The sequence below is a fragment of the Vigna radiata genome, chromosome 7, assembly GCF_000741045.1.
Source record: "Vigna radiata var. radiata cultivar VC1973A chromosome 7, Vradiata_ver6, whole genome shotgun sequence".
In the NCBI taxonomy this organism is placed as follows: domain Eukaryota; kingdom Viridiplantae; phylum Streptophyta; class Magnoliopsida; order Fabales; family Fabaceae; genus Vigna; species Vigna radiata.
This window is the reverse complement of record NC_028357.1, coordinates 35,320,585-35,345,360: the sequence shown is the minus strand read 5'-3', so window position 1 is coordinate 35,345,360 and position 24,776 is coordinate 35,320,585. Positions and strand designations below refer to the sequence as shown.

Genomic DNA, 24,776 nt, shown 5'->3' with positions numbered 1-24,776 from the left:
TCTGTGCGGTCCATATCCAACTATTAATGCATTATCAGTAAAAAACAGAGGATTTTGTTATTTTCAGTTACATCAACTACAGACATAAATGACCAAATAAACCAGAATCTAAAGTCATACATTAATTAACATAAGCAAACAAGAAGAAACAGGACAGGACCTTTCCCGGATCTGTACAAGGAATAGAAGGATCAAATTCAGTCACTTAAAACTTGCCTTCTTAAATCCATCGCCCTTTCCTTCAACATCTCTCACTTTTTCCCCTACCAAAAGGACAGGAGACTAGAGATGAACATATCATATTAACCTGTGAATCCAAGATACTCTAGACAAGGACCTTGACACAATCACGAGTCATCTTTCTTAAGCAACACTAATGATGCTATCTCCATTGCTGAAACATGGCATGGCATGTAAAGCAGAATGTCTTGATGATGTTTGCCTTTGGTCAGAAGAGAAGGTTAGCCCCAAGGACAGTGTGGGTGGGTCAACAGCAGAACTAGAACTTGGGGTGATGATATCAGACACTGTGGATGCTTTAGGATCTGCAATAACAGGAATTGCACGGACCAGATTGATTGGCACATTGTGCTCTGTGTTTCCTTGCCCCAGAGTCAGTTCTTCTAATGGTTTCCCACCTTGGACTACAATAGTCCCAGAACCAATCCCAAACTGATAAACTGGCATCATTGGAATTCCACTTTTGCTAGTTTCGGAAACTGCTGTGCACACTGGTTGTGAATGAAACAGGGTGTCTTGATTCTGGACCTGTTCTTCCTCCATCGGAATTGCAGAGACCTGGCACAAAAATTGATAAAATCATGAATATTTTGTCACTCCAAATTCCAATCCAGGTTTGAAAAGGTTTTAACTCCAGTCAGGTCAACTGTTACACAGGAGACAAAATCTCTAAATCCATTTTTTAACCACTCACACGCAATCGTTCCTTTCCTCAACCAAAAGAATTTCATAACAAAATACACGGCAGCTTCTTTCTTTCTTTCTTTCTCAAATCCCTAAAATAGAAGGAGTAATAATATTCAACACACGACTATTGACTAGAACATTAAGAAATACCTGAGAAAATATGTCATTTTGTAAGACCATAATGCTCTCCTGATTAGGAGTATAACTAATTGAACAGGAATAACACCAAAAGCATCTCAGTGATTTTTTTTTAGGGAGACTGATTAAGAAATTAATTTGAAGCAATTATTTTTAAAATAAATGTCAAACAGGTAACAGAGGATGAGACTGGAAGAAATGCGGTGATGAAATTACCGTGTCGGTGGTGATGTCAAATAGGCTGGATCTACGGCGACGACGATTCAGGTTGCTTCTTCGGAGAAAGTATTTCTGAGCATGGCTCGCAACCTGAGTCGGAGTTCGCGTTTTCACGTAGTTTTTGGATATTCCTCTCCAATCACCTTTCCCTACCTTCTGCAACCCAACCAAAAACAGTTTGTGCTCTTCCTCCGTCCACGGAACGCCTAATCATCAACACAATTTCAATTAATCCATGGGAATAACTGGTTATGCCGATTATGCGATTATGCAATCAAACAAGAGAAGTGATATTAAAATTAAAAAATGACAATCAATGGAATAAACGGATCGAACCTCGCTTCCGCTCCCGCTCGCGGTGGCGGCCGGTGTTATGAGGAACGGCGTCTTCGGCTGATGCATAACCAACTGCGAGAACATCTTTGTTATCTTTGTGGTTGTTAGCATCGTGCGGATGCTCGTACTGTGAGAGGTTGTTCATGCTGACGCTCTTCCTCATGGAATCGACTACTACTCTAACCCCAAACAGCATGATTTCGCCGGAAGCAACGGAGTCTGTAGCAGGGCAGGCACGAGACATGATCGGATCGGACGGTGATTGCGGTTAGTGTGAGTCAGATAGAATCAGAGACCACACAAGGCGAGTTTGTGAGTCGGTGAAAGGAGAGAGAAGACGAAGGATATGAAGGAGAGAGAAGTTAGGATCAAAGGTGAGTGCGTGGTGTTTAATACAACAGAGTTTCAGACGGCAATGAGGTGGCAACCATGTGGAGCATATATTTTTTAAAAATTAAATTAGATAATTTTTTAAAAACTTAAATGAAACATATAGATATTTTTTTTTTTACATTGTTATTTTTTGCTTTAATAATTCTGAATTCAATTTTCAGCTATTATTTATCCATTCATTTGAAAGTAATTTTTATATATTTAAGGTAAAATTATAAAGGGTTAAATATGTTTTTCGTCCCTCAACTATCGTTTTTGTGTTTAGTCCCTCTTTCAAACTATAGTACAATTTAGTCCTTCAACTTTAGAAAATTTTGGTTTTAGTCATTTTTACCAAATTTTTTTAATTTTAATTGTTGTTTCAAACGCATTTCTCAGTTAACATTGAAACAAAAATGTGTCAAACAGTATAAACAATCCAAATGCTATAATGTAACGTGCTTGAAATAGCAAATAAAATTTAAAAAATTTGGTAAAAGAGACTAAAACCATAGTTTTCTAAAGTTGAAGGACTAAATTGTACTATGGTTTAAAAGAGGGACTAAATACAAAAACGATTAATAGTTAGGGACGAAAAACATATTTAACCCAATTATAAACTATTTTATAACAACTCTGCAGGTCAACATGTTAGCTTGACTCATTAAATCTATTTAATAAGATATCAAGAGTTAATATATTATTACCAAAAGAAGTTAAAGTTACAAATTAAATATATGGGAAATTAATTTTTAATATTAGGATAACCATGCAAATAAAATAAGATCCATAGTCATTTTGATTCTTAAAAGTTGAATTCATTATCACTTTAAGTCTCATAAGGTATTAAAACTTGCAAAGGAAAAGTTGTTTGTTACTTTAAATTCTATAATTAAAAAAACTTTTATTAAAGTGTTCATGACATGTTCATTTTTACCTAGTGTTTAAATTTAATTATTTATTGTTATTTTAGAAATAATGAGCTAAAATATTAAGATGACTAATTGAGGAAGTAATCCATTGAATGTTATAAAATTATCTATTCCAAAAGAAACTTAAATATTATGAAATTAACAATATTTTATATTCTCGATAATTTAAGCAAAATAAACAACGTATACTTTGTATATGATATAACCCAGGATCTAATTGAAGGAGAAGGGACATAATGAATCAAATAGTTCTATTTTATTTAAAATTAGTTCATTATTTTAAATTTTATTAGCAACCGGATAAAGATCTAACCACCTCTCTGCAAAACAACTACAACAAATAATATTTAAATTTTAAAACTCACAATAATTTCTTTAGCTCCATAAGCACAATTATAATATTTTAATACACTTACAACACATGAACCCAAGTCCTCAGTATGTACCAAAAATCATTGAGTTCTAATTATTTAAAAGATAACAAATTAAGTGATGAAAAGAATTAATAAAAACATGTATTTAATAATCAAATGATTGTTAATTTATATGAACTAATAATATAATGGCCAACAAACTAAAGCACATCATATAATTTATAACAATTAATAATAAGTTTAAAAGTATTTTGATGTTTACATTGTAACAACAATTTAATGTTATTTTATTTATTTTTTACTTAATGTTCTTATATTTTTTTTTTTTTAAATTTAGCAGTGGTAATTTTTCTTACATCAATATTAATGTTGCTTAGAAGATGAGTTAACATCTATTAGTATAATTATTACTTTTTTTTTACTAGTTTACTCTTCAATTTCAGAATAAAATAGTAAAACTAATGTTAATATTGATTCATTGCTATAAATATAAGAATTACAAAAGTTATTAAGATAACTTTTCTTTATAAGTTTTATATATATGCATATTTTTCTATCTTTTTTCAGTTTTATAAATCTAACTAATTTTATGGATTCATTTACATATAACAAATAATTCATAATTAATACTAGTTACACAATTAATATTGTGACTTTTTTTTATTAGTTTCTTTATGTGTATTTTACTGTTTTTATCTTTATAAATATAATTAAATTTTAGTAATTATGTGATAATATAATGTATATAATATTATGTAATTATAACATTCTAGAAATTAATAAAAAAAATTATCCCTGTGATTGCTTTTTACATTTTTTAGGAAGACTTTTTAATAATTTTAATAGTACCTATATTTTATTTATTTCTATAATTGTGATAATAATTCATTTTTAATCATACATATCTTTTAAAGTTAAATATGATTTTTTTATTTATAAGTGAAAATTAAAATTATTTTAAAAAAAATTTATATTAATTTAGTTTTTTAAAATATGTACATTTAATTTTTTAATCAAATTTTAAAGTTCAAATATGTTTCTAATTTATATTAAAATAAAAAAATACTAAATTATATAAACAACTCAAATATTATTATAAAATATATTTAAAATATCAATTAAAGTTAATAAAATTATATTAAAATAATTAAATTTATTTATTTATATAGTTAAAAACTAAATTGAGTTAAAAAAAACATATTTAATCACATTTTTTATTATCATAAAGAAAATAATAAAAGAAATTTGCGCAAAACCTGTCGTTTTGATTCTTCTTAAGTTAATAATCGTGACACATATGACAGAGGAAATGGATATATAAAGACTGTTGGGAAAACTATATGGTGTAAAATTAAAAGGTAAGATTTTTGTAATGATTTGATTATGCTTAAAAACATCTTGTACAAATATATGCTTATGAAAATAAAGTCATGAGTTCATTTATCTTACATGTTAATAAATTGATTTTAACCACAAGTGTGATGTTAAAAAATATGGAAAATGATATTTTGTCACCAATTTTTTGACATCATTTTACACTACACATGTCAAAATATGATTGGTCGATTTCAAATTAAAAAAAAAAATACTTTAATTTTTTTCTTCTAAATATGTTCTTATTTCAGTTTTTTTAATTTAAAATCATGCAATCACGTTTCACGTGTACATTGTTAAAATAGTGTGAAAGATGGGTGTGAAAATCATTTTCTAATAAATATATATAATAGCACAATAAAAGATTGTTTATCAGTATTTGGTGTACAATGTTGATAATGAAATTTAATATTAAGACAGGGTACAAATAAGAAAGAAATAAAAGATTAGAGTACACTTTACAGCCAATACTGACATGTTACTAGCATCGATCCTATGAAAAGGCACGACAATGTAAATCGTGGGTTTGATTCTTAACCATACATGTCGTAAACTAATTGGATTTCAAGATAGTAAAAGTAAAAAAAAAAAAAACAATTAATCAACTAATATGTTGTTACAAAAACACAATAATTAATGTTATTTGACACAAACACAATAATTAATGTTAGATTATAAAAATTATATTAATTTATTTTTAAAATTTTGAAACAAAAGCACATGAAGGTTTGCTTTTTACTATAGTTTATTTGTGAGATGTTTGATGATAACATTAGATAAGACTATATATGATTTGAGATGAGAGAATAGTAGAGATATTATGGAAAAATGAGTGTGGAAGTAGCTGACAAATTGACAGTAGAAGCATTTTGTAATATGAGTGATGGAAGTGGGACACATGGGCTCATATACATATATGCTGACATGCATCTATTCAACAAAACTAATTCTGAAATCTTGATCCATCAATCAGATCAATGGTCAACTTTACACTATTCTCCACAACTTGTCTTTAAACTATGTATTACTTTAATTAACACTATATATTAAGTGGATATTAAATTAAACCCACCTGATGTCCACCTTAAGTATCATACTTATAAAAATATGCAAGTATGAAATTGCATTATATCCATTATTAGTGTTTTATAATTGTGAATATTAATTTATGGAAGATATTTTGTATATAATAAAAGATATGGTGATAGGTAGGTTAGGTGGTGGGGTGCAAGAGGGAATGGAGGATAAGGAAGGGATAAGGGTTTGTGGGGTTCCATTATCTTTTCTTCCTTCTCTTCCCATACCACCCACCTTTCTTGACTCTATGTGTATTTCCAGTAACTTCACAACTTTTTTCAAAATTAAAAACATTCTTCTAATTCCATTTCAACTTCTCCTTCTCTCTGTATCCTGTCCAGATCCTTTTAATATCTTTTCAAATATTAAAAATAAATTTTAATTTAACTTAACTATATTAATTTTTACTAAGGTTTATCTCTCACTTTAGTGAGATAAACTTAAATTTTAGGATTTTATTAATAATTTTGTTTAAATATTATTTTATTAGTTTTTGGGTCTAGTAATATTTAGTTTGATTTGACAGAGATAAAATAAGAATGGGTAATTATGATTTTCTGTTTATATAGGTAGAATATTATTTTATGATAGATTAAGGAGATTTTATTTTTAAATAAGTTAATATTTTATTTTCAGATTTTATTTTTATTTCCATATATTGTAAGTATCACGGCTATTTAAAGTTATTCAATTATCAATGAATAATAAGACTCAATTTTGAAAAAATATCTGAGTGTGTATTGGAAAATTTTCCCAACATTATCATTTAGAAATCAAAACATAAAACAATTTAAATATTCTTTTTTCTTTATTTTTTATTTTAAGATGTTTTTTAAAAATAAAAATATGATAAAATTTTAATTTTTAAATTACACAATACTTCAAATATGTGAAATTAATTTTAAAAATATTACTCGATCAACTTAAGATCGAAATAAAAGTAACTTGTGTATCATTTCAAATATGTGTATCATTTCAAATATGAGATTATATTATTTATAAACAATTATCTAATACAAAATGTAAGGATCTGAAAAACGGGTCAAGGGCTGTTGGGTCTCAAAGTCTGATTAATTAAGTTTAAACTCTTTTTTTAGGACTCTTTTTCTCTAAATTTCCTCTGTCTTCTCTCTAACATTCTCATTCACTAAACCATTCGATTTTTTATTAGGCACTGCCTAAGCGTTTGCGGCATTGAGGGCTTCACTTTGAACTGATTAATTTCTCCATTTCCTTTCGGTAAGTAGTTTTTATGTTTCTTCTGTTATTTTCAAACCTAGGGTTTGAGGTCCTATGAGTTTCATGAAATTAAAATTGTCCTTCTTCCAATTTAGTTAAGTTCTAGCTCTAAAGAGTTGTTTTCACCACCAATGTGGTGGTTGTAGGGTATTGTTTGGGTAAGGCTCTGTTAGAGCATCTTCAATTAGTTGTGCTGTGAAAACCGAAGGTAAAGGGAGTTGATTATATGTTTTAAATCATTTCTTTGATATGTATGTATGTTAATTTCTAAAACAGTGTGTTGTTCGACTTAAATGTTGTATTGGTGTGCTTGAGTGGTATGTACTATTTTACTGTAATCATGCATGTAAATTGTGATGTTGTAAGCCGTTAATGATGGAATTGGTTTGTTGAAAAGATTTACTGTTTGGAGTAGTAGCACATGTGGAGGCTGTTAGAACAAGTTCTTGTGAGAAATCAAGTGTTTGGGTAGTGTTCTGGGTTGGTTTAAGGGAAGTGAGGTTATGACTTTGAGTAACTGTGTTCTAGGGTGTGTTTGGAGTGTTGAGACAGTTTAGAGGGGTCATTTTGGACTCATTGAGAGCACTTTGTTGATAGGATAGAAGAGTCTTAAAAACCGAAGTTGGTACATCCCTGATCATAAAGCAGTCCTGGTCTGATCCAGTAAGTTATGACTGGTCATATGTACTGGTGTTTATGGTGAGTTTGATTCGTCAAACATTTGATTATTCTCCGATGACCAATTGGGTCAGTAAGAAGGTTGGGGGTAAGAATTTTGTTGTGATAGTAATTAGATAGGCAGTTTAACAAAGAGGAAACGTCTTAGTTTGTTTGAGGGGAAGTGAGAGGGTGATTTTGAGCATTTGAGGTATTGAGTGCACTTGGGCTATTGAGGCAGTCTTAGCAAGTGAATTGTGACTTGTTTGAGTGACCAAGTTGGTCAAAATAGGGGTAAAGTGTTAGAATTGGGTTTGGGGTCCTCTAATTATTGAGTTTGATGTTTTGGAGTAGAATTTGAGTCGGTTTAGTACATCTAATTCCTATCTAAATGACCAATGCAATACTTTACTTTCATCTGTAAACATGTTTCATATCAATATTAGTGTTATAGATTTTAAATTGATCAATTAGATATGTCTAAGATGCACCAAAACCAAAAAAAGCAGGTTGCTGTAAAAAAACTAATAAAAATAATCGATTATCTCACTTGATAATTATTCTAGTCAGAAAGTCGTCTTTTCTTAAAAGCTCTCGTAAATAATCGATTATTACGTGTGATAATCGATTATTGTCGTCGGAAAATCATCCAGGACAGTTTTTTGTGGTTTTCGGGGTTTCGGGTATCATTTTTGGACGTTCTTTAGATCGTTTTGGGGGGTTTTGGACCTTTTCAGAATTGTTGGTGATGGTTTTAAAGTTGTTTTCCTTGTCTAAATATGATTTTAAGGGGCATTGGATTGTTTAGTGGTTCTTCTGGGATTGTTATTGTCTGGTAGTGTATATGGAATGATTTCATAGACTTTTGATGACTTGTTGGATTGTTTGTGGCCTTTTGAAGTGTAATTAGTATTATATATATGTTTGTATGCAATGTAAAGTTGAAGGGTTATATGTGCATGGTTTTATATGGATTCAAATGGGTTCGCAGTTGGTAAAATGGGTTCCATGGAGGAACTTCTTGGTGTTGGTTTTAAGTATGTTTTAGAATGAAAGTAGGAGTTCAGTCTTGGGAGTCTTCCTGACGCTCCAATGGTCTTTCTTCTCACGTAGAGAGGATTGAACCATGTGGTGAGGAGTAACAGAGGGTCTTAGTCTTGGAGGCTTCCAGTATGCTCCAGGGCACGGAACAAGCTAACCTCGTAAGTGTGGCAGGGTGGGAGAGTCCAAGTATCATAAGCCACCATGTGTGCATGACCCGCCATAGCTCAATTATCATTCTAAAGTCGGACAAGTAAAGTCTAAAATATCACATGTTAGGATGTATGTTTTAAATTACTAAATGAATGAAATTTGCTCTTGTATGTATATGCTTTTTGTATGCATACTTTTTATATAATTAGCTCATCCTTGCTTGTTTGTGTAGCTTGTTGTATGTGCTTTCTATTATAATGATCATCCACTTGGATGTGAGCAGAGGAAGATGAGGTTCTTTTGGAGACAGCTTTGGAGGGAGATGGTGATGCTGCAATTTAGTCCACTAGGCTTTATTTCTCTTAGCCTATGTTATTTTGAAGAACTTTATTATGTTTAAAGTTTTAAAATTCTTAGCTATTGAAGGATAATTGTATTTCCAACACTCTATTGTTTTGTGGTACTTAGAGTTTCAAATCTTTAACCATTTTGGATGACTATAAACTTAATGCTTCATTACTTGTCTTAACTTATTTCTAGTATTATATGTAATGGTGTCTTAACTATATCATATATCTTTATAATATATTTGGAATGTCACACAAAATAAGACAATAAATTCAAAAGATGTTAATTTGTAATTTAACATCCTAGGACCAAACGTTAAATGAAGTTAAATTATCTTAGGTTCAACATCATTCAAAATCACAGAAGAAAAACACATTTACACATAACATGCGTTAGTAATTTTGTTTTTGAGATTTAAACTACCTTTTCAAAAGTTAGAATCTAGTTAAAACTTTTTCAAAAACTTTTAAGAGCAAAATAGAAAATAAAATAATTGCATCTGTATAAAATTTAGTGAATGGGTATAATGTTTAAAAATAAAATGAATGGTAAAGAATAACATAGAAAATTGTATCAAAATTCAACGACTTTTTAAATAAAAGCATAACAATAAATAAGAACATAAATTTAAATAAAATTATAAAATAAGTGTTTTGGCACTTCAATACATAATACTGAATAAAAAATATTATTATTTAATACGTAATTTTTTTATCAAAAATTGTAAAACTTCGTATAATCTTTCTAACAAAATTTACAAATATTTTCATACTAATTTTTTGTCAAAAATTCCAAACCATCAGCAAAAACTGCAACCCACTTTATGCAATTTCTGTAGAAAAAATGATACATTCTCTAAATAGACAACCATTCAAATTTCCATATCCAAGAAACTGTCAGGACCAAAAGTAACCTTTTCCTGGTTGCTTGACAGAATTTAGCATGACATTACAAACATGATATGATGAATATCTAAGGTTTCTTAGATACAAAGAAAGTGAGCGAAACCAGCGAAACTGGTCTATGCTCGCACATAGAATAAACATTGCAATTTCCAACTTCTTTATTTCACTTTTCTTCTTTTCTCTTTTAGAATGAGTTTGGTATAGAATGGAATAGGGACAAGATAACATAGAAGACCAAAGGAATCAAACATTGTGGTGGTTTGATTGAAAAACAAAGAAATAAAAAAAATTAAATAATAATATTTTGGTAACATTTTTTTTATAACATTTTTGTACTATACGGTACTCAAGGACCAATCGTCAGAACCAATCATCCGTCCCTAAATCAAACGGCTCTCTCGGGCCAAGCAACCAGGACATCCATTAGATTAATTGCCATGGCCTACCATTCATCAGACTGGTCAACCACATGGTTAGATCATAAATGATATATAATAGCTCATTACAGCCCCTAATGGAGGTTAAGGCGTGATTGGGTCGTCATCAGGCCCACGAAAGGTAAAAGCTCATTACAACTAGTATAAATAAAGGTCTCAGGTATGACTTCAGACCACATTTTAAATTATGCACACCACATGCATCCCTTATAGTGATGATCGTTCGGTCACTCTTATTGACTTGAGCATCAGAGTGCCTTTGGTAGGTACCTGTCAGCCCGACTTGAAGAACGAGGAGGGAGAAAGAACAACTTGGAGTACGAGGAAGAAGCAGTAATCATTCGGCCTCAACGCTCATTCCTCACTAACCCGACTGATCTCTACCAGTCAAGTCTTCACACGTGGTTCGGTCTTCGACGCAACCGTACACCTGAAACAATTTTAATATTATATATGTGTCATTATGTGTTTGGTTCATGTTGATATTTATGATTATTATTATTGATTGTAAAATAATTTTAAATCAATGATAAAAATGAAACATAAATATGTTAAAATATTGTTAAAAAAAACAAAATTACTTACTCGTATTATTTTCCACTGTAACTAAAAAATGTTGTAAGAAGTTAATTATATATACACAATCGAAGTGGGGATGATGCTTTTATATTTTTAAAAAACACAAAAAAGAGAGAGCACATAATACACAACAACACGAGGAGTGGGTTTTAGTTTTAGCATATAAATAATTTGCATATATACTTTTTATAATTTTAAAAAATACAATTAAAAATAAAGATATAAATTATACACGGAAATTTCTTTTTTATTATATATATTGACATAGAGACTTGTATAAGACCCGTGAGTAGACAGACGGACACTTTTTGTCAGTTTCGATTTGTTGTCATCTTTTCCATTACTTTTTTATGATTTTTTATTTTTCACATGCTAACAGTAATAAATAAGTAAAAACAATTAAAAGAATATTATTTTAATAAGCGATAATATTGATAATAAAAATAATAATATGCAAATAACGAAATTTGATATTAATAATTTATAATATAATTTTGAATGTTAGGTTTATTTTGTTTATTTTAATTTTTAGTTAAACAATTTTATTTCTTATATATATAAATATTTATTTATTATAGTGATATATATTGGCGAGAAAATCCAAAAATGTAATTAATGTCTCAATTATATGTTTAAATCAATAATTATATTACGAGATGACTAAACCCTAAACTAATTAAGGCTGTGTTCGGATGTGAAGATTTGAAGGAGATGATTTGGGGGAGATGATTTGAATGAATTTGAGTGGATTTGAGGGTAATTTTTTTTGTAATTTTTTGAGTGGATTTATGGATAATTAATTGAGAGTGAATTTGAGAGTAAAGTTTATGAGAATTAGTGTGAGATTTGATTGATGTGATAAATTTAAAACATTTGTTTAATTGGTAGAAATTAAAGATTCCAAAATGTCCCTAGTTATTAAAATAATATAAAATGTTATTTGTTAGTGTTATATTTAATTGTAAAAATATTTATAATTTTTTTTTAAAAATAACTATTAAAAATAATTTTTAAGAAGTAAAGAAATTATAATTTGAAAAAATAAATAATTATAATTAAACAAAATACATTCATATATATATATATATATATATATTAAATAAACCACATTCACAAGTCTCCATTCAACCTTTTTCAGTTTTTTTTTCCTACTGCCAATGTCCCTTGGTTGTTAGAGAGAAGAAAATTTCAATAAGCTCATAGATGCACGCGTTTGGAACCGGATATGCAAGTCTGTATCCGAATACGCTTTTTTGCAAATTCTTCCAAAACTTGTAACCGGATATGCTCTTCAGTGAAACCGAACGCATGAAGATCTCTTCTTCAACCCGTTGCTTCAGTGAAAGGGGTATATATGACTTTTCAATCTAAATCATCGCAAATCTTACCAAAATAGCGAGATGCTTAAAACAGTATAATCTCGCAAATCGTCACTTTTCCGTCTTCACAAATCAGTACAAGCGAACAACGTTTCAGTCTCAAATCCATCCGTGCTAATCTTTGTAAACAGTACCATAACTCCAAACGAACAGAGGCTAAAAGATATTTAGTACTGTACCAAGTTGACCAGAGTGCCTTTACTCTCACTAATTCAACAAAGACGATTCAGACACTGAAAACTAAGGACAGGAACAAGTTATGGAAGAAAGTAAAAATCATCTTAATTTTATAAATATAACATTAAATAAAGAGAATGTCAAATAACAAAGGATCAAATGACAGTAAGTATCAAATCAAAATTTCCTATCAAATTTACTGATATTTTTTTTTTTATTTCATAAGATAATTCTTTAGTTAAATTAGGATTAAATATGTATTTAAGAGGTTAAAATTTGTTGTGGAATTAAAATTCATTTTCTATAGAATTTTGATACATTTTAATATTTAAATTTTAAAAATAATGAATATATATTTTTTAATTTAATTATGTTTTCAAATTAATGAAAAAATGTGTAAAATAGTGTTTATACATTAAAAAATTTTAACGTAATTAGATTAAAATTACTATGTTTATTAATTTTTAAAACTTAAAAATAAAATATGTTAAAAAGATTAAAAAATAATAGTTTTCATTAAAATTTAAAAACTGAAAATATATTTAATCTTTTAATTTATCATTATACATTCTAATACAACATTTGCATTATACAATAGTTACTATAATAAAAAGTGGCCAAATTAATATTAATTGTTAACAAATAAAAAAAAATAGAAATTGATGTTTGATTTCATTAAAATTGACGTAACATTTAAAATCGGGGAAAATGTCGAGTTTTATTTATTTATTTAATTTTACTGGAACATGATATCTTACTAAGAGTTCATAGTTTGAATATAGGTTTAATATCTATTTGGTTCCTTCTTTGGAAGGGTTTGTTCAGTGATCCCTCCTTTTTTTCAAAAGTTCACTTTAATCCTAGTTTTCGCAAAAACTGTTCAAGTTAGTCCTTTTTGGTAACGGCGTTAACTTGACTAACGGCAGAGTTGCTAGGTGGGCAATGTCTGATGATGTGGCATTGTTAATTGTTTTAAAAAAAATATATAATTGTGAGATGTAAATTAATATAATTAGGGTTGGATTAAAAAAGGAATTATAGATAATTAGGGTCAGAAGATTGATTGAATTTGGGGTAATTCGAATTCGATTGCGATTAGGATTGAAATTGGGGTCAGTTTAGGATTCGTCAGCGCGATTGAAATTGTGTGCTTGTAAAGATTTTTAATCTGGAAAATATTTATCCGTTTGAATGAGCTTGTTGCGATTTGGGGGTTTTGTAGTACTGACACCCATGAAGGATGCACATGTCTTTTTGTTCACTGCAAACAATACAATTACTGTATAAGCCCCTTTTCTTATTCTTTTTTCTTCCATTAATTCTTCCACTGCCATTCTTTTTTTCTTTCCAATTTTTATTTTCTCTGCGTTTTAAAATTTACTTGCTTTGTAACTCCAATTTGTGCTTCTTGTTGTTGAAGAGTAGGTGGCACGACGTCGTCTTGGTCCAGTTTAGGGTATGGAGCATAATCTGTGGCGTGAGGTTGAAATGCAAATTGGGATTCTTTATGTTTTGTTTTGACAGTTTGAGTATTGGTGAAGAGAGACGATGGATTGCAGTGGAGAGTGGAGGAGGAAGAGTAAATGTATGAGGAACTTCAATTTCAAATCCTGCCAAAATTGTCAAACTTGTTTAAAAAGATTCAATTCATGTTTTCAATCTCTTTCTGGATCTGCTCATATTTATTTATTTATGATTTTCCACCCTTTTTTGTGTTTTTAGAAGATGCCAAAATGCAAAATTAAGCAACGGTGAAGGCAAAATTAAGGTTCAAAACAACTACGGAGAATATGCAAAACATGAAAGCGCAAGACACGATGGAGAAGATGGAAAAATAGTGTTTTGAAAAAAGAGGCAAAGTAAAGATGATAGAGCGGATGAGGTGCTTGTTGAGGAGGAATTATCCCTAATTCTTTTTTTAATCCAACCCTAATTATATTAATTTACACCTCACAATTATATATATTTTTTTAAAACAATTAACAATGTCACATCATCAGACATTACCCACCTGACAGTTCTGCCATTAGTCAAGTTAACGTCGTTACCCAAAACGACCAACTTGATAGGACTAAAGTGAACTTTTGAAAAAAAGGAGGGACCACTTTGAACAAAACCTCCCAAACGAGGAACCAAAATAGGTATTAAACCTTTGAATATATAAACAATGTTGTATACTTGAGCATATAACTATTTTTAGTAAACATACTCCAAAATTATAAGGAGCAATTTTTTACGTAATTCATTTTATGTCTAGGTGTAAAGTCATTTTTAGTATATATTTGAATATCGATAAAAACATTTATATAATTTTTTTACAATATAACTTGACCAATAAAATAAAAGTGCTTTAATGTTTGAGATTTTGTGTATGAAAAAGTTGTAACTGTAGTAGGTAGGGGTGAAGTCTATAGATGATTCATTCTTTTTGCTTGTTTGAGAGAAAAAGGTAAAGAGAAAAATGTAGTAAGGTGGGTGTCACGTAGCCTTAATCACTTTGTTTCCCTTTTGAGTTTGAACTAAAGTTGCTAAAGAAAAGATATAAAGCAGGTCAATGACAGCTACAATCTCAGATCCTCACCCTTCAAACAATTATGTATAAAACCTCTTGCTAAAATCAATTGTATTTTATTTAAGGAGTAGCTATGATTTAGATTTTAGCGAGAAGCTACTTAAAAAAATAAAATGTTTACAATTCTGATTTCACAATCGAACAAACTTCAAAGGTCATTTCCCCCCAAAAAAAAATGTATGTACTTAGAAATTAAGCAACGGAGGTTTGAAATTAAACTTCAAAGGTCATCTTCTCTCATATTAAACCCTAAATCTCATACCAGATAGAAACAGGAAATGTATGATTATGGCAAGGTTTGAAATTTATCCTTCTTGGATGTGAGTCTGTTGTCAGTCTAAAGCAAATAGTTATGTGTTGGATTGGATGTGACAGAGAAAGTTATAAGAATAATTACCTTTGTTGATCATGCTGGCCGAAAGTAGCGTCACAAAAAATTCAGGCTCAAGAGTTGTTGATTGCTGGTGGCCGAATGAGTTGTTTTGAGATCTGCTTTGAAATGGATGTTATCACAGGTCCGATTCCCCCGTCCCCCCTAATATTGAGATCGTTTGTCAAACGAATTTAGGAGCAAATAAAAATATCCAAAAGAAAATTCGTTTTTTTTCTGCCCCTAAGCACTATCCAGAAACCATATACAGTGAATTAAGTTATAACTGATCAGATATATAAAAAAAATTTATATTTAACAAAATTATCATATAAAAAATGTAAGTGTTTATTTGCTACGACAAAATAGGTCAACAGCAGAATAAATACACTATGAACAAGCTTTATAATTTTATTATTTTTTATTTTATATACATATTAAAAATGTATCATTTTTATAATTTATAATTAATTAATTAATATCTCATCAAGTAAATTTAAAAATCATCATTTTTATGCATCAAATTCTTTCTTTATAACTAATAGCTAACAATTAGTTCACAATATTTGTAATCCTAAGATTACATAATAATAATAAAAAAATTAATCTTTTAAAATAATTATTATTTTTAACTGAAAAAAAAAAAGGGTCACCAACCACTTCATCTTTGACCCCGAGGTTGGTACTCAGCAGGCTATCAGTACAGACCCAAAGCAGAGTAAAAATTGTGAACCCAACCTGCGGCTGGCCTTTAAATTTTTGCATCCTGTAAAACTACATGTTGGTGGCTAAAGACAAGTACTGAGATGAATACCTGGAGAATATATATATATATACCAAAATTTTGGGGACCTGAAAGCCGACCACTTGGGAATATATAGTGCAACTGAAACAAATACGTGCCCCAAACTATCTTAATTTCAAATTGACCAAAACAGGGCATGGGAATGTGATGAATGGAAATTCTGTATTCTCTAACTAAACTGCACTGGTTAGAAGCTCAGTTCTCGTACTATCGGTTCTAGAATCAACATCGTTAGCTTTACCATCAGGTTTGGATGCTATAGCACCAGCAGTAGTCAATGGGGTATCACTCAAAGATATTAATTTATCCATTTTTTTCTTACTAGAAGATGATTCAGTGCCAGTCAGAATTTGTCTTAGTTGTGACTGCTGACAAACAATGCGACCTTTGTTCCATTCAGGGAAAGTAAAGGATGATGATGGGACATTATCCTGCAAGAATGACATGGCAGCCTTTGCGATAGGGAAATCTTGGGCATCTGTGGTTTTCTCCATCTCACCCCGACTGATTAAATGGAAAACAAAACATATCAACGTTAGAAAAGCTAACCGTTAACCTAAACTCCAGGTACCGGATATAGCACCTTTTTTCTGATAAAAAAAAAAAAGCTTAACTCGTGTGTGCAGATAATAAGTTATTAGAGACGAGCAACTTACACAACGACAACAGTTGCAATCACAGGAAGATGCTCGCCATTCAAGAACATTTCCTGTATATTGTTCAGCCAAACTGATAGTGCTGTTAATGCTGCACCTTCTGACATTCTGCAAGAAAATGAAGTCTTAGATTGTACACAATCCGTTGAATATAAAAATGCATAAAACCTAAATTTTGGAGGCTAAGAAAAATGTAGTTCTCAACTTTCAATTTCAATTACTGTCTCTGGAAATTTGAGAAAGGCTTCAATGGTTACATTTACCTGTCCTGTTATCGTTTCAACTGCATTATCATTCTCACGCTTAAATTCCATAAACTAACAATTTGTCCGTTGGTATTTTAGAAAAAAATCATAATTAAGTACTGAAATCTCCAAAAGTTAACAATTCTACATGAACATAAATTAGCAATGGAGACCTCAGAAACTAAAATGGCTGATTGCAGAATCGCTTGGATTGAAAGCTGAGGGCAATGCCTCAACGCTGGGGGTTTTTGTATGTTTTCATTTATTAAATAACAAATGTTGAAAAAGAATTTATTGCCACTATACCTGTGTACGTCCACAGACCATACAAGTTTACTTTTACGAAAAAGTTCAGGGAACAGCCCTCGCTTTGATGCTTCATCGAGCACTCTAGCAGCCCTTTCTCGCTGGAACATCCACCAAAGAGCTTCTAACAGTGCATTGTAGAACCTCACCCCCAACCCACATCCTTCGGAACTGAGCTTGTCAAAGACGTATTCCACAATCTGCCAATTAGACTCGTCGTCAAAATCTCCCTTGATCATCTGTCCAATTACTTGATGAATATCCGACGCCCTTATTTTGATCATCTCATCAATTAAATTATAGGCATCATTTAATCTGAGTCCAAAAAATTAAAAAGGTAAGCTAAAATATATTAGAAATAAAATGCAATTAATAGGTGATAAAAGTCAAATCAAAGCTTTAGAGTTTGGACTTTACTTGATACAAGAAATAGAAAATGGCAAAAGCAAATAAATAAAAAAGAATTTCCCCCATTTAACATAAAATGAGAAAGAGTATTATCTAATCAACACACAAATGTCCTGGAAGTTGTTGAAAGTTCCATCATATCATTTATGTTTAGTTGGACTTGGAAATATGATTCATATCCATATTTAATTTTACATCCTTATTTATTTGTTTTCGTTACTTACTAGGGTAGCCTGTGACCTAGTGTGGACACGGAAATACTGGTGTGGGTAAAATGGCTCGGCTAGGATTCATCCCATGATCAAGTTGTCCTCAAAAGTAATTTGGTGCCACTGTGTAAGGCTCTTAGGCAATTTTATTTAAATTGCCAAAACAAATTCTTGCAAACTCACTCACATTACTAGGACAACATTACTCAAAAAGGGTATGCTTGAAAAAAGTTTTACCGAGCGTATCTTACGCATAATCACTTTGTAGGCTTTTGGTTAAGCTTATAAAAAGTGCTTAAAACTCCCATAAGTTTTTTTATTTCATTTCAATACTCTTTACCATGAAGGTGTGAAGTCTAGTAAATAAGTGCTTAATTGAGTTTTTTACTGGAGATACCCTAAGACGACTTCAGTGATGCAAATAACATCTATGACTAGAAAGCTTGAATTCAAAACCATATTTTTCCGTGAAGTCCTCCCAAATCATCATTTTAAGGGGACCAGCTGCCACAATTTAATTTCAAAATTACCTATTGGGAAGTCACATCATCTATATGAAGCAAAATATAATTCATACCATTAACACCAAATGCGTGAAATTCCCTACTAAAAGGCATAAAATATAGAGATGACAAGTAATGTATTTTATTGATTTATAACAATCTGACAGTGACAGTTAGAATTGTCTGGCAGCGACACTTATAACTGTCCATCGGTTATAACTTGACTGAAAAATGTGCATAACTAATAAACCAGTAGATACAGTTATTAAAAGAGTTATTCACTCACATGGGGTGAAGGACAATGAAAGAAATGTGGCTTATAAACAAGAACAGGGGTTAAGAGGGAGACTTCATCTTGTGATTTGAGAAGATTCATTATGCTGTGGGTATTGTCAAAAATGGAAGCAAGAATAGCATTGTTGGAAGCAAGAAAGGAGATCCCTCTGTCCTCTGGTGAGAACACCTATGGGTGGGTCCACCAGAATGTAAAGATATTTGATATTTTCAGTTGAAGTAGACATGGAAGCGAGTGCAGCAGGTGGAAGCAGCCACAGAGGGGCACACTTTGACTTGGTTGTAACTTTCAAAATTCTAGACCTGCAAGTCAAAATGGGCATCATTCAAGATTGCTTAAATAAGGAGGTTTCAACCATCCATGATCCAGAACCCTGATGAAATCTTGTTGGATCTGAGGCAAGACGTCTCCCAACAAGAATACAAGGAACAATTCAAGATAGGTTTGACCAAGTAAGACATGAGGACAGGGTTGAAACTGCCCTCTAATGGGTCACTATCAGCAGCGATGAACTTAGTGCAACTCATACCTGAAGGATCTTTGTTGCAAGAAGATTAAAGGAAGAAGATGATTCCTGAAGGAAGGAGGAGGTAACAAACTAGAAACAAATGGGAGAGGCCAACGGGCCAACCAGTGGAGACAAATGGAAGGGAAAACAATCCAAGTGGATGGCCACATAAACAAGCAGAGGTCGGAAGGACAAGTGACAGCCATGGAGAGCGTTGTGGGTTTAATTATCAATCAATCGTCATTGATAGAATAGCCACAACATTTGGGTTCTTACTGGAGCCAGGACAGAGGTGGATCATCAACAATGGCTAAATTATGGAACTCTGCTTGGTTAAGCTTGCCCCACCCAGAACCATCATGCCTTGGTGTTCAGATGGTGGCTAATTATATGTTGGAGTTGGAGGCACCAATGAAAATGAGTATTGTTCCTGAATTCCAGAACTGCAACAAGCATAGGGAAAAGTCAACATGTAGAGATGACGTGGGACTACCGGAGCCAACACAAATGTAGATCAGTCTAACTGCCAAAGGAAAGGGAGGCCAAGGTCTGAATCATCAAATTAGAAACATTGCAGGTGAGATATAAGGGCTATTCAATCTGTTTACCTAATGGATCAGTCCAAGACTGCTAAAGCAAAATTCTCCCCTACAACTGATGGAATAGTCCCAATGAGAAGACGCAGTAAACGGGTCTTAGAGATGGAGGCAAAGAGAAATTGTTAAAGGCTAATTTTTCTTATCAAACAACTGTGACCTAACAAAAGAAAGGATGACAGCAAAGTTTCAGAAGCATTAACACTAGGTTTCAAGGCCAAAAAGAGAGCAGAAGACAGAGCACCTGAAGAGAACAAGCACACTTAAAAATTGGAGTTTGACCCTGGAGAAATAGACCCGTTTTCAGTATTTTGGGACAACAATGATTGAATGAACATATTTGCGTATTTGTGTTTGATCAACATCAAAGTTATTTTAGGACTACAAAATTGTGATTGGCATGCTCATCAAGCTTCCAATGGCTGGAGCCCGATAGCAACTTTAGGGGGGTGAAGAGAGTATTCACAAGTAATCCCCATAGTTAATTAGTGGAATAATTGGTTAGTTAGTTAGTTGGGTTGGGGGACAGGTGAATTAGAGAAATAAAGAAAGTTGTTTACAAATAAGTAAAGGTGTCGAGAGGGAGATTTTATCATCTGATTTGATAGAGAAAATTCAGATTACTATGGGAGAGTCCAAGCCTCTCGAATGTCCTGCAATAATCTGTACTCTTTTCTTTCAACGGAAACTTTTCCTCCTATAGTGCTGGTCAACTTTAGAAGTTTCTATCAGAAGAGACGCAAACTGTCGCCAAAATCTAAAAGGATTGTTGGAAAATAAATTAATCATGTTAGAAAATTGTATGGAATAGAACCTCAAGACTTATTCATAATTTAGCGAAGGATAAGACTATCCAACTGTGTGATTTCGTGTTAGTTGCATCTGGTATTGGTCTCGTGTGCTTATTTGATATTCAGAAAAAGAGAAAAAGGAGCCACACCTTAATGCTCTGATAATGAGCCAAAAACCCTTCACTGTAATTTGTTTGTTTTTAGTCCAATTCCACAAACAAATAACATAATGTACTGGAATTAGAATCATCATAACTCAACTGTTATTTTGTCCAAAATATTGACTTCGACTATTTACACAGTCCTATAAGTGTAGCATGATTGAGATCATCGATTGGTATTTGTAACCACCAAATCATTATAACTTCAACCTCAGATCAGAAAGTAGCACAGCTAAAATAATAATAATAATAAAAAAAAAAAAAACACTGCAATATTACCAAAAGAAATCTGACCTGTCATTCTTTGCATAAAGAGCTAGCATCATGCAGTAGCACATGACACTGGGCAGTAATCCTGAAGCTTTGATTTCTTGGAACTGTTCCTCACTCTCGTCAACAAGCCCAGCAGTGCAGTATACACTTAACACAGCTTCAAGTGTCAGCTCATTAGGTTCACAATTTGCTTTTTCCATTTCAACATGAGCTTTTACAGCCTCTTCATACTGACCTGCTTGCCTAAAAGCTTCAATCAGGCCGTTGAATGAATCGACATCCCGTTTTAAACCTGATTCATTCAACCTGGATAAAATTGCTTCCGCTTCTTTGTACAATCCCCCCCTTGCATATGCATGAACAAACGAATTATAGGTCTCAAGGTTTGGGTTGCTTCCAACTTCTTTCATAGTGTTAAATGCAACAAGAGCCTCTTCATACAGTGCAGCCTGCCCAAATGCTTCAATCACCCCAGTGTAAGCCTTGGAAGTCGGCACTATTCCTTTCTCATTCATATGAAGTAAAATTTTCTTGGCATCTTCATAAAGTCCACCCTTCCCACAAGCAAATATCAAGCCCTCGTAAGTCTCCATGTTGGGCTCAATATTTTCCTCCACCATGTCATGAAATAAAGTGACCACCTCCCTGAAGTACCCTCCCTCCCCAAAGACCTGTATGAGAATATTATAGGTACCCACATCAGGATCCGTGTTACTTACTTTCATCTCAAGAAAAAGTTCACGGACATCATCATACCTCCCATGCTTCCCATACAAATTCAATAATATACTATACGTGGCCGCATTCGCCACACACCCTGCAGCCTGCATCTGCCTAAACACGCCCATCGCCTCTTTGATAGATCCTAATTCAGCATAAGCCTGTAATAACACATTGTAAGAAGTAATATCCGGCAAATTACCCCCAGATTCCATCTCCCTAAGAAGATCCGAAACCTTCTCTAACCTATTCAACTTCCCAAACGTCTGAACAAGATAACTATAAGTATTAATATCTGGAACTATTCCACTTTCATTCATGGTCCTAAACACCATTTCAGCCTCATCACCCAACCCTCTATTAGCACAAGCACAAAGCAAAGTATTATAAGTGATAACATCAGGTTGAATCCCTTCATGTCTCATTTCAGCAAACAATCCTAACAACCCCTCCCAATCCAGCCCACCCCTAGCACAAGCATTAATCACAGTGTTGTAAGTTAAAATACTCGGCGAAACCCTCTCCTGCTTCATTGCATCGAGGAGTTCGAGCGAGGCCTGGAACTGGCCGTTACGGCCATAGGCGTTGATGATGGCGGTGTAAGCGTAGACGGTGCGAGCGACGCCATTGCTTGGCATTTCGTCGAACACCTCACGACACTTGTCTAGCAAGCTTTCGCGGCCCAAGAGCGTGATCATGATGGTGTATATGTGCTCGTTGGGCTTACACCACAACTGGCGCTGCATGTACTTGAAGAGACGCAGCGAGCGTTGCCAATCGCCGCGCTGCGCGAATTCCTTGAACACGAGGGCGAAGTCGTTGAGGGAGAGCTTGTTTTTGAAGGGGTCGAGGCACCGCGCGATGCTCCCACGAGGCGGCAGCGCGGTGAGGCGGTTGATTAGGGTTTCCACATCGTAGCTGTACTTTCCCTTCTCCACCGTCAAGGAGGGATTTATGGGGATGAGCTCCTTGAACTTGGTGGCGCGTGATTGGAACTGGAAAAGGCGTTTGGAGGAAGTTGCGAAGAATAGTTGACGGAGGGTGGTGGTTGGGTTGAGGAGCGCGGGAGAGAAAGGTGAAGGGCTGGGCACAGAGAGAAGAGATGAAAGGGAAAGGGTCATTTTCTGCGACGCGGTCGTTTTGCGAACTTAGTTGTGAAAACAGTTACGTGGTGGCGTGTTCATGTCGACAAGAGCTGTGCTAGATTGAATGGAAAATGGAGGTGGAAGAAGTTGGAGAGAGGAGACTGAGGTTGACGATGGTAACAGAATTGAGGAAACGCCACGTGGTGCTCTTTGTGGATAACGGTCGGGGATGGTAAAAATGGAAAGTGATCGGGTTATTTGACCCGATAAACCCAAATGTTTCTGGCGGTGGAGCCCCTGGAAAACGGTTCAAATACAACCGGATCCTTTTACCCGGGGCAATTGGCGGTAACGGATTTTCAAACGACCATCAAGCGGGAGAAATGTACGCAAGCTTCCTGCGTTTGGCATACGCTATGCTTTGCTGTGTACATTTAATTAAATTAAATGTAATTAATATTTAATTTTACATAATACAAAAGATGTATTTAATTAAAGGAAAAAGTTCTTTTAATATTTTTTTTAATAAATTTTTGACAATACATATGTATAATTTGTGATCTTTTTCAAATATTTTTTTAAACATAAATTCAAACACACTGATAAAATAATAGCATGTGTTATGTTATTAAAAAATTGTTAAAATATAAAGATCTTTAATTAAATATTTAAGAAAATTACATAATATAAGAGGTGATCAAACAGAAGAACATAGTGAAAATTGTTTATACTCAATCCAATAAATTCAATAAAGTTTATTAAAACTTTTTTATTAGGTAAAAATTTAAACTCGTGTTTATTTAAATGATATTTGTATAATTTTAACAGTTTAATTATATTTATTATTTATATTATTATTAATTATATTATTATTATTATATGTTTGAGATAATTATTATTTTAATAAATTATGATTTATATTGGTCGTATAAATATAATTAATACTTTCTAAAGAAAATACTTACTTTATAATCGCTCTTATTCATTGTATAGATAAATGTGTTATATTATCATACTTATCAATTTATAATTTTGTTAAATAATTAAATTATTTTTATTTATAATTATGTATAAAAGAGTTATTCTTTTTGGTGTCTATACGTATTAAAACAATTAATTTATCAAATTTATCATTTGAGTTAATTTTTAGTAGTTTTTTTTATCTAATTGTTTTCTAAAATTTGACCATTTTTCAATTATAAAACTACCATGTAATTAAAACTTTTTATAATTAAGTTATAAAAATCATTTTATTTAATTTTATAATTATAATAATAATAAGATATTTTAAGTTTATGATAAATTAAAAAACATTCAATTCCGTTTTAATAAATATTTTTGAATTATTGAGTACTCAATAAATTCAAAATTTTCAATTGAGACGCTATTTTTAACTTCTTCTTTTTTCTATTAACACGGTAATGAACTTGTTAAGTGGTTGACGTGATTATTATTTTGTCATGTCACCTTTTGTGAAGTTTTTGTCACGTATAATTATAAAATATAGATTTAATATTTAGATACGTCTCTATTTTCGTTCATAGTCTCAAAATAGGTCATCTTTTTTTCAACCTTTCAATTAGGTATTTATTTTTGTAAAATTGAATCA

At 32.0% G+C, this 24,776-nt stretch overlaps 2 protein-coding genes across 5 annotated transcripts; both read right to left on the bottom strand.

Annotated features, from left to right (window-relative positions):
• LOC106769339 (transcription factor MYB1R1) lies at positions 1 to 1,999 on the bottom strand. The gene is made up of 3 exons (XM_014654929.2): positions 1,621 to 1,999; positions 1,282 to 1,490; positions 1 to 798 (listed from the first exon to the last, which is right to left on the bottom strand). Exons 1-3 carry the CDS (start codon positions 1,862 to 1,864, stop codon positions 364 to 366), a joined length of 888 nt encoding a protein of 295 aa, XP_014510415.1. The 5' UTR covers positions 1,865 to 1,999; the 3' UTR covers positions 1 to 363.
• A 10,218-nt stretch (positions 2,000 to 12,217) lies between these two features.
• On the bottom strand, positions 12,218 to 23,397 carry LOC106768509 (pentatricopeptide repeat-containing protein At1g74850, chloroplastic). 4 transcript variants are annotated; one of them, XM_022783549.1, is made up of 6 exons: positions 21,384 to 23,397; positions 17,619 to 17,933; positions 17,068 to 17,175; positions 16,734 to 16,915; positions 15,634 to 15,771; positions 12,218 to 12,727 (listed from the first exon to the last, which is right to left on the bottom strand). In XM_022783549.1, exons 1-5 carry the CDS (start codon positions 23,201 to 23,203, stop codon positions 15,746 to 15,748), a joined length of 2,451 nt encoding a protein of 816 aa, XP_022639270.1. In that variant the 5' UTR covers positions 23,204 to 23,397; the 3' UTR covers positions 12,218 to 12,727; positions 15,634 to 15,745. The 4 variants fall into 4 exon arrangements, with proteins under 4 accessions (XP_022639270.1, XP_022639269.1, XP_022639268.1 ...); XM_022783548.1 differs by lacking the exon at positions 12,218 to 12,727 and having other exon boundaries at positions 15,286 to 15,771; XM_022783547.1 differs by lacking the exon at positions 12,218 to 12,727 and having other exon boundaries at positions 15,286 to 15,771; positions 16,264 to 16,915; positions 21,384 to 23,396.
• Between the last annotated feature and the right edge of the window lie 1,379 nt (positions 23,398 to 24,776).

What these genes read in the sequence shown, in the direction of transcription:
- LOC106769339 (XM_014654929.2), bottom strand. Translation starts at nt 1,864, where the DNA reads ATGTCTCGTGCCTGCCCTGCTACAGACTCCGTTGCTTCCGGCGAAATC. An exon ending in CGAGCGGGAGCGGAAGCGAG is followed by an intron (nt 1,491 to 1,620) that starts GTTCGATCCGTT and finishes GTTGATGATTAG; the next exon opens with GCGTTCCGTGGACGGAGGAA. An exon ending in TTGACATCACCACCGACACG is followed by an intron (nt 799 to 1,281) that starts GTAATTTCATCA and finishes TTTTTGTGCCAG; the next exon opens with GTCTCTGCAATTCCGATGGA.
- LOC106768509 (XM_022783547.1), bottom strand. Translation starts at nt 23,203, where the DNA reads ATGACCCTTTCCCTTTCATCTCTTCTCTCTGTGCCCAGCCCTTCACCT. An exon ending in CTTTATGCAAAGAATGACAG is followed by an intron (nt 17,934 to 21,383) that starts GTCAGATTTCTT and finishes TTTTGGACTCAG; the next exon opens with ATTAAATGATGCCTATAATT. An exon ending in TGGTCTGTGGACGTACACAG is followed by an intron (nt 17,176 to 17,618) that starts GTATAGTGGCAA and finishes ATTTTCTTGCAG; the next exon opens with AATGTCAGAAGGTGCAGCAT.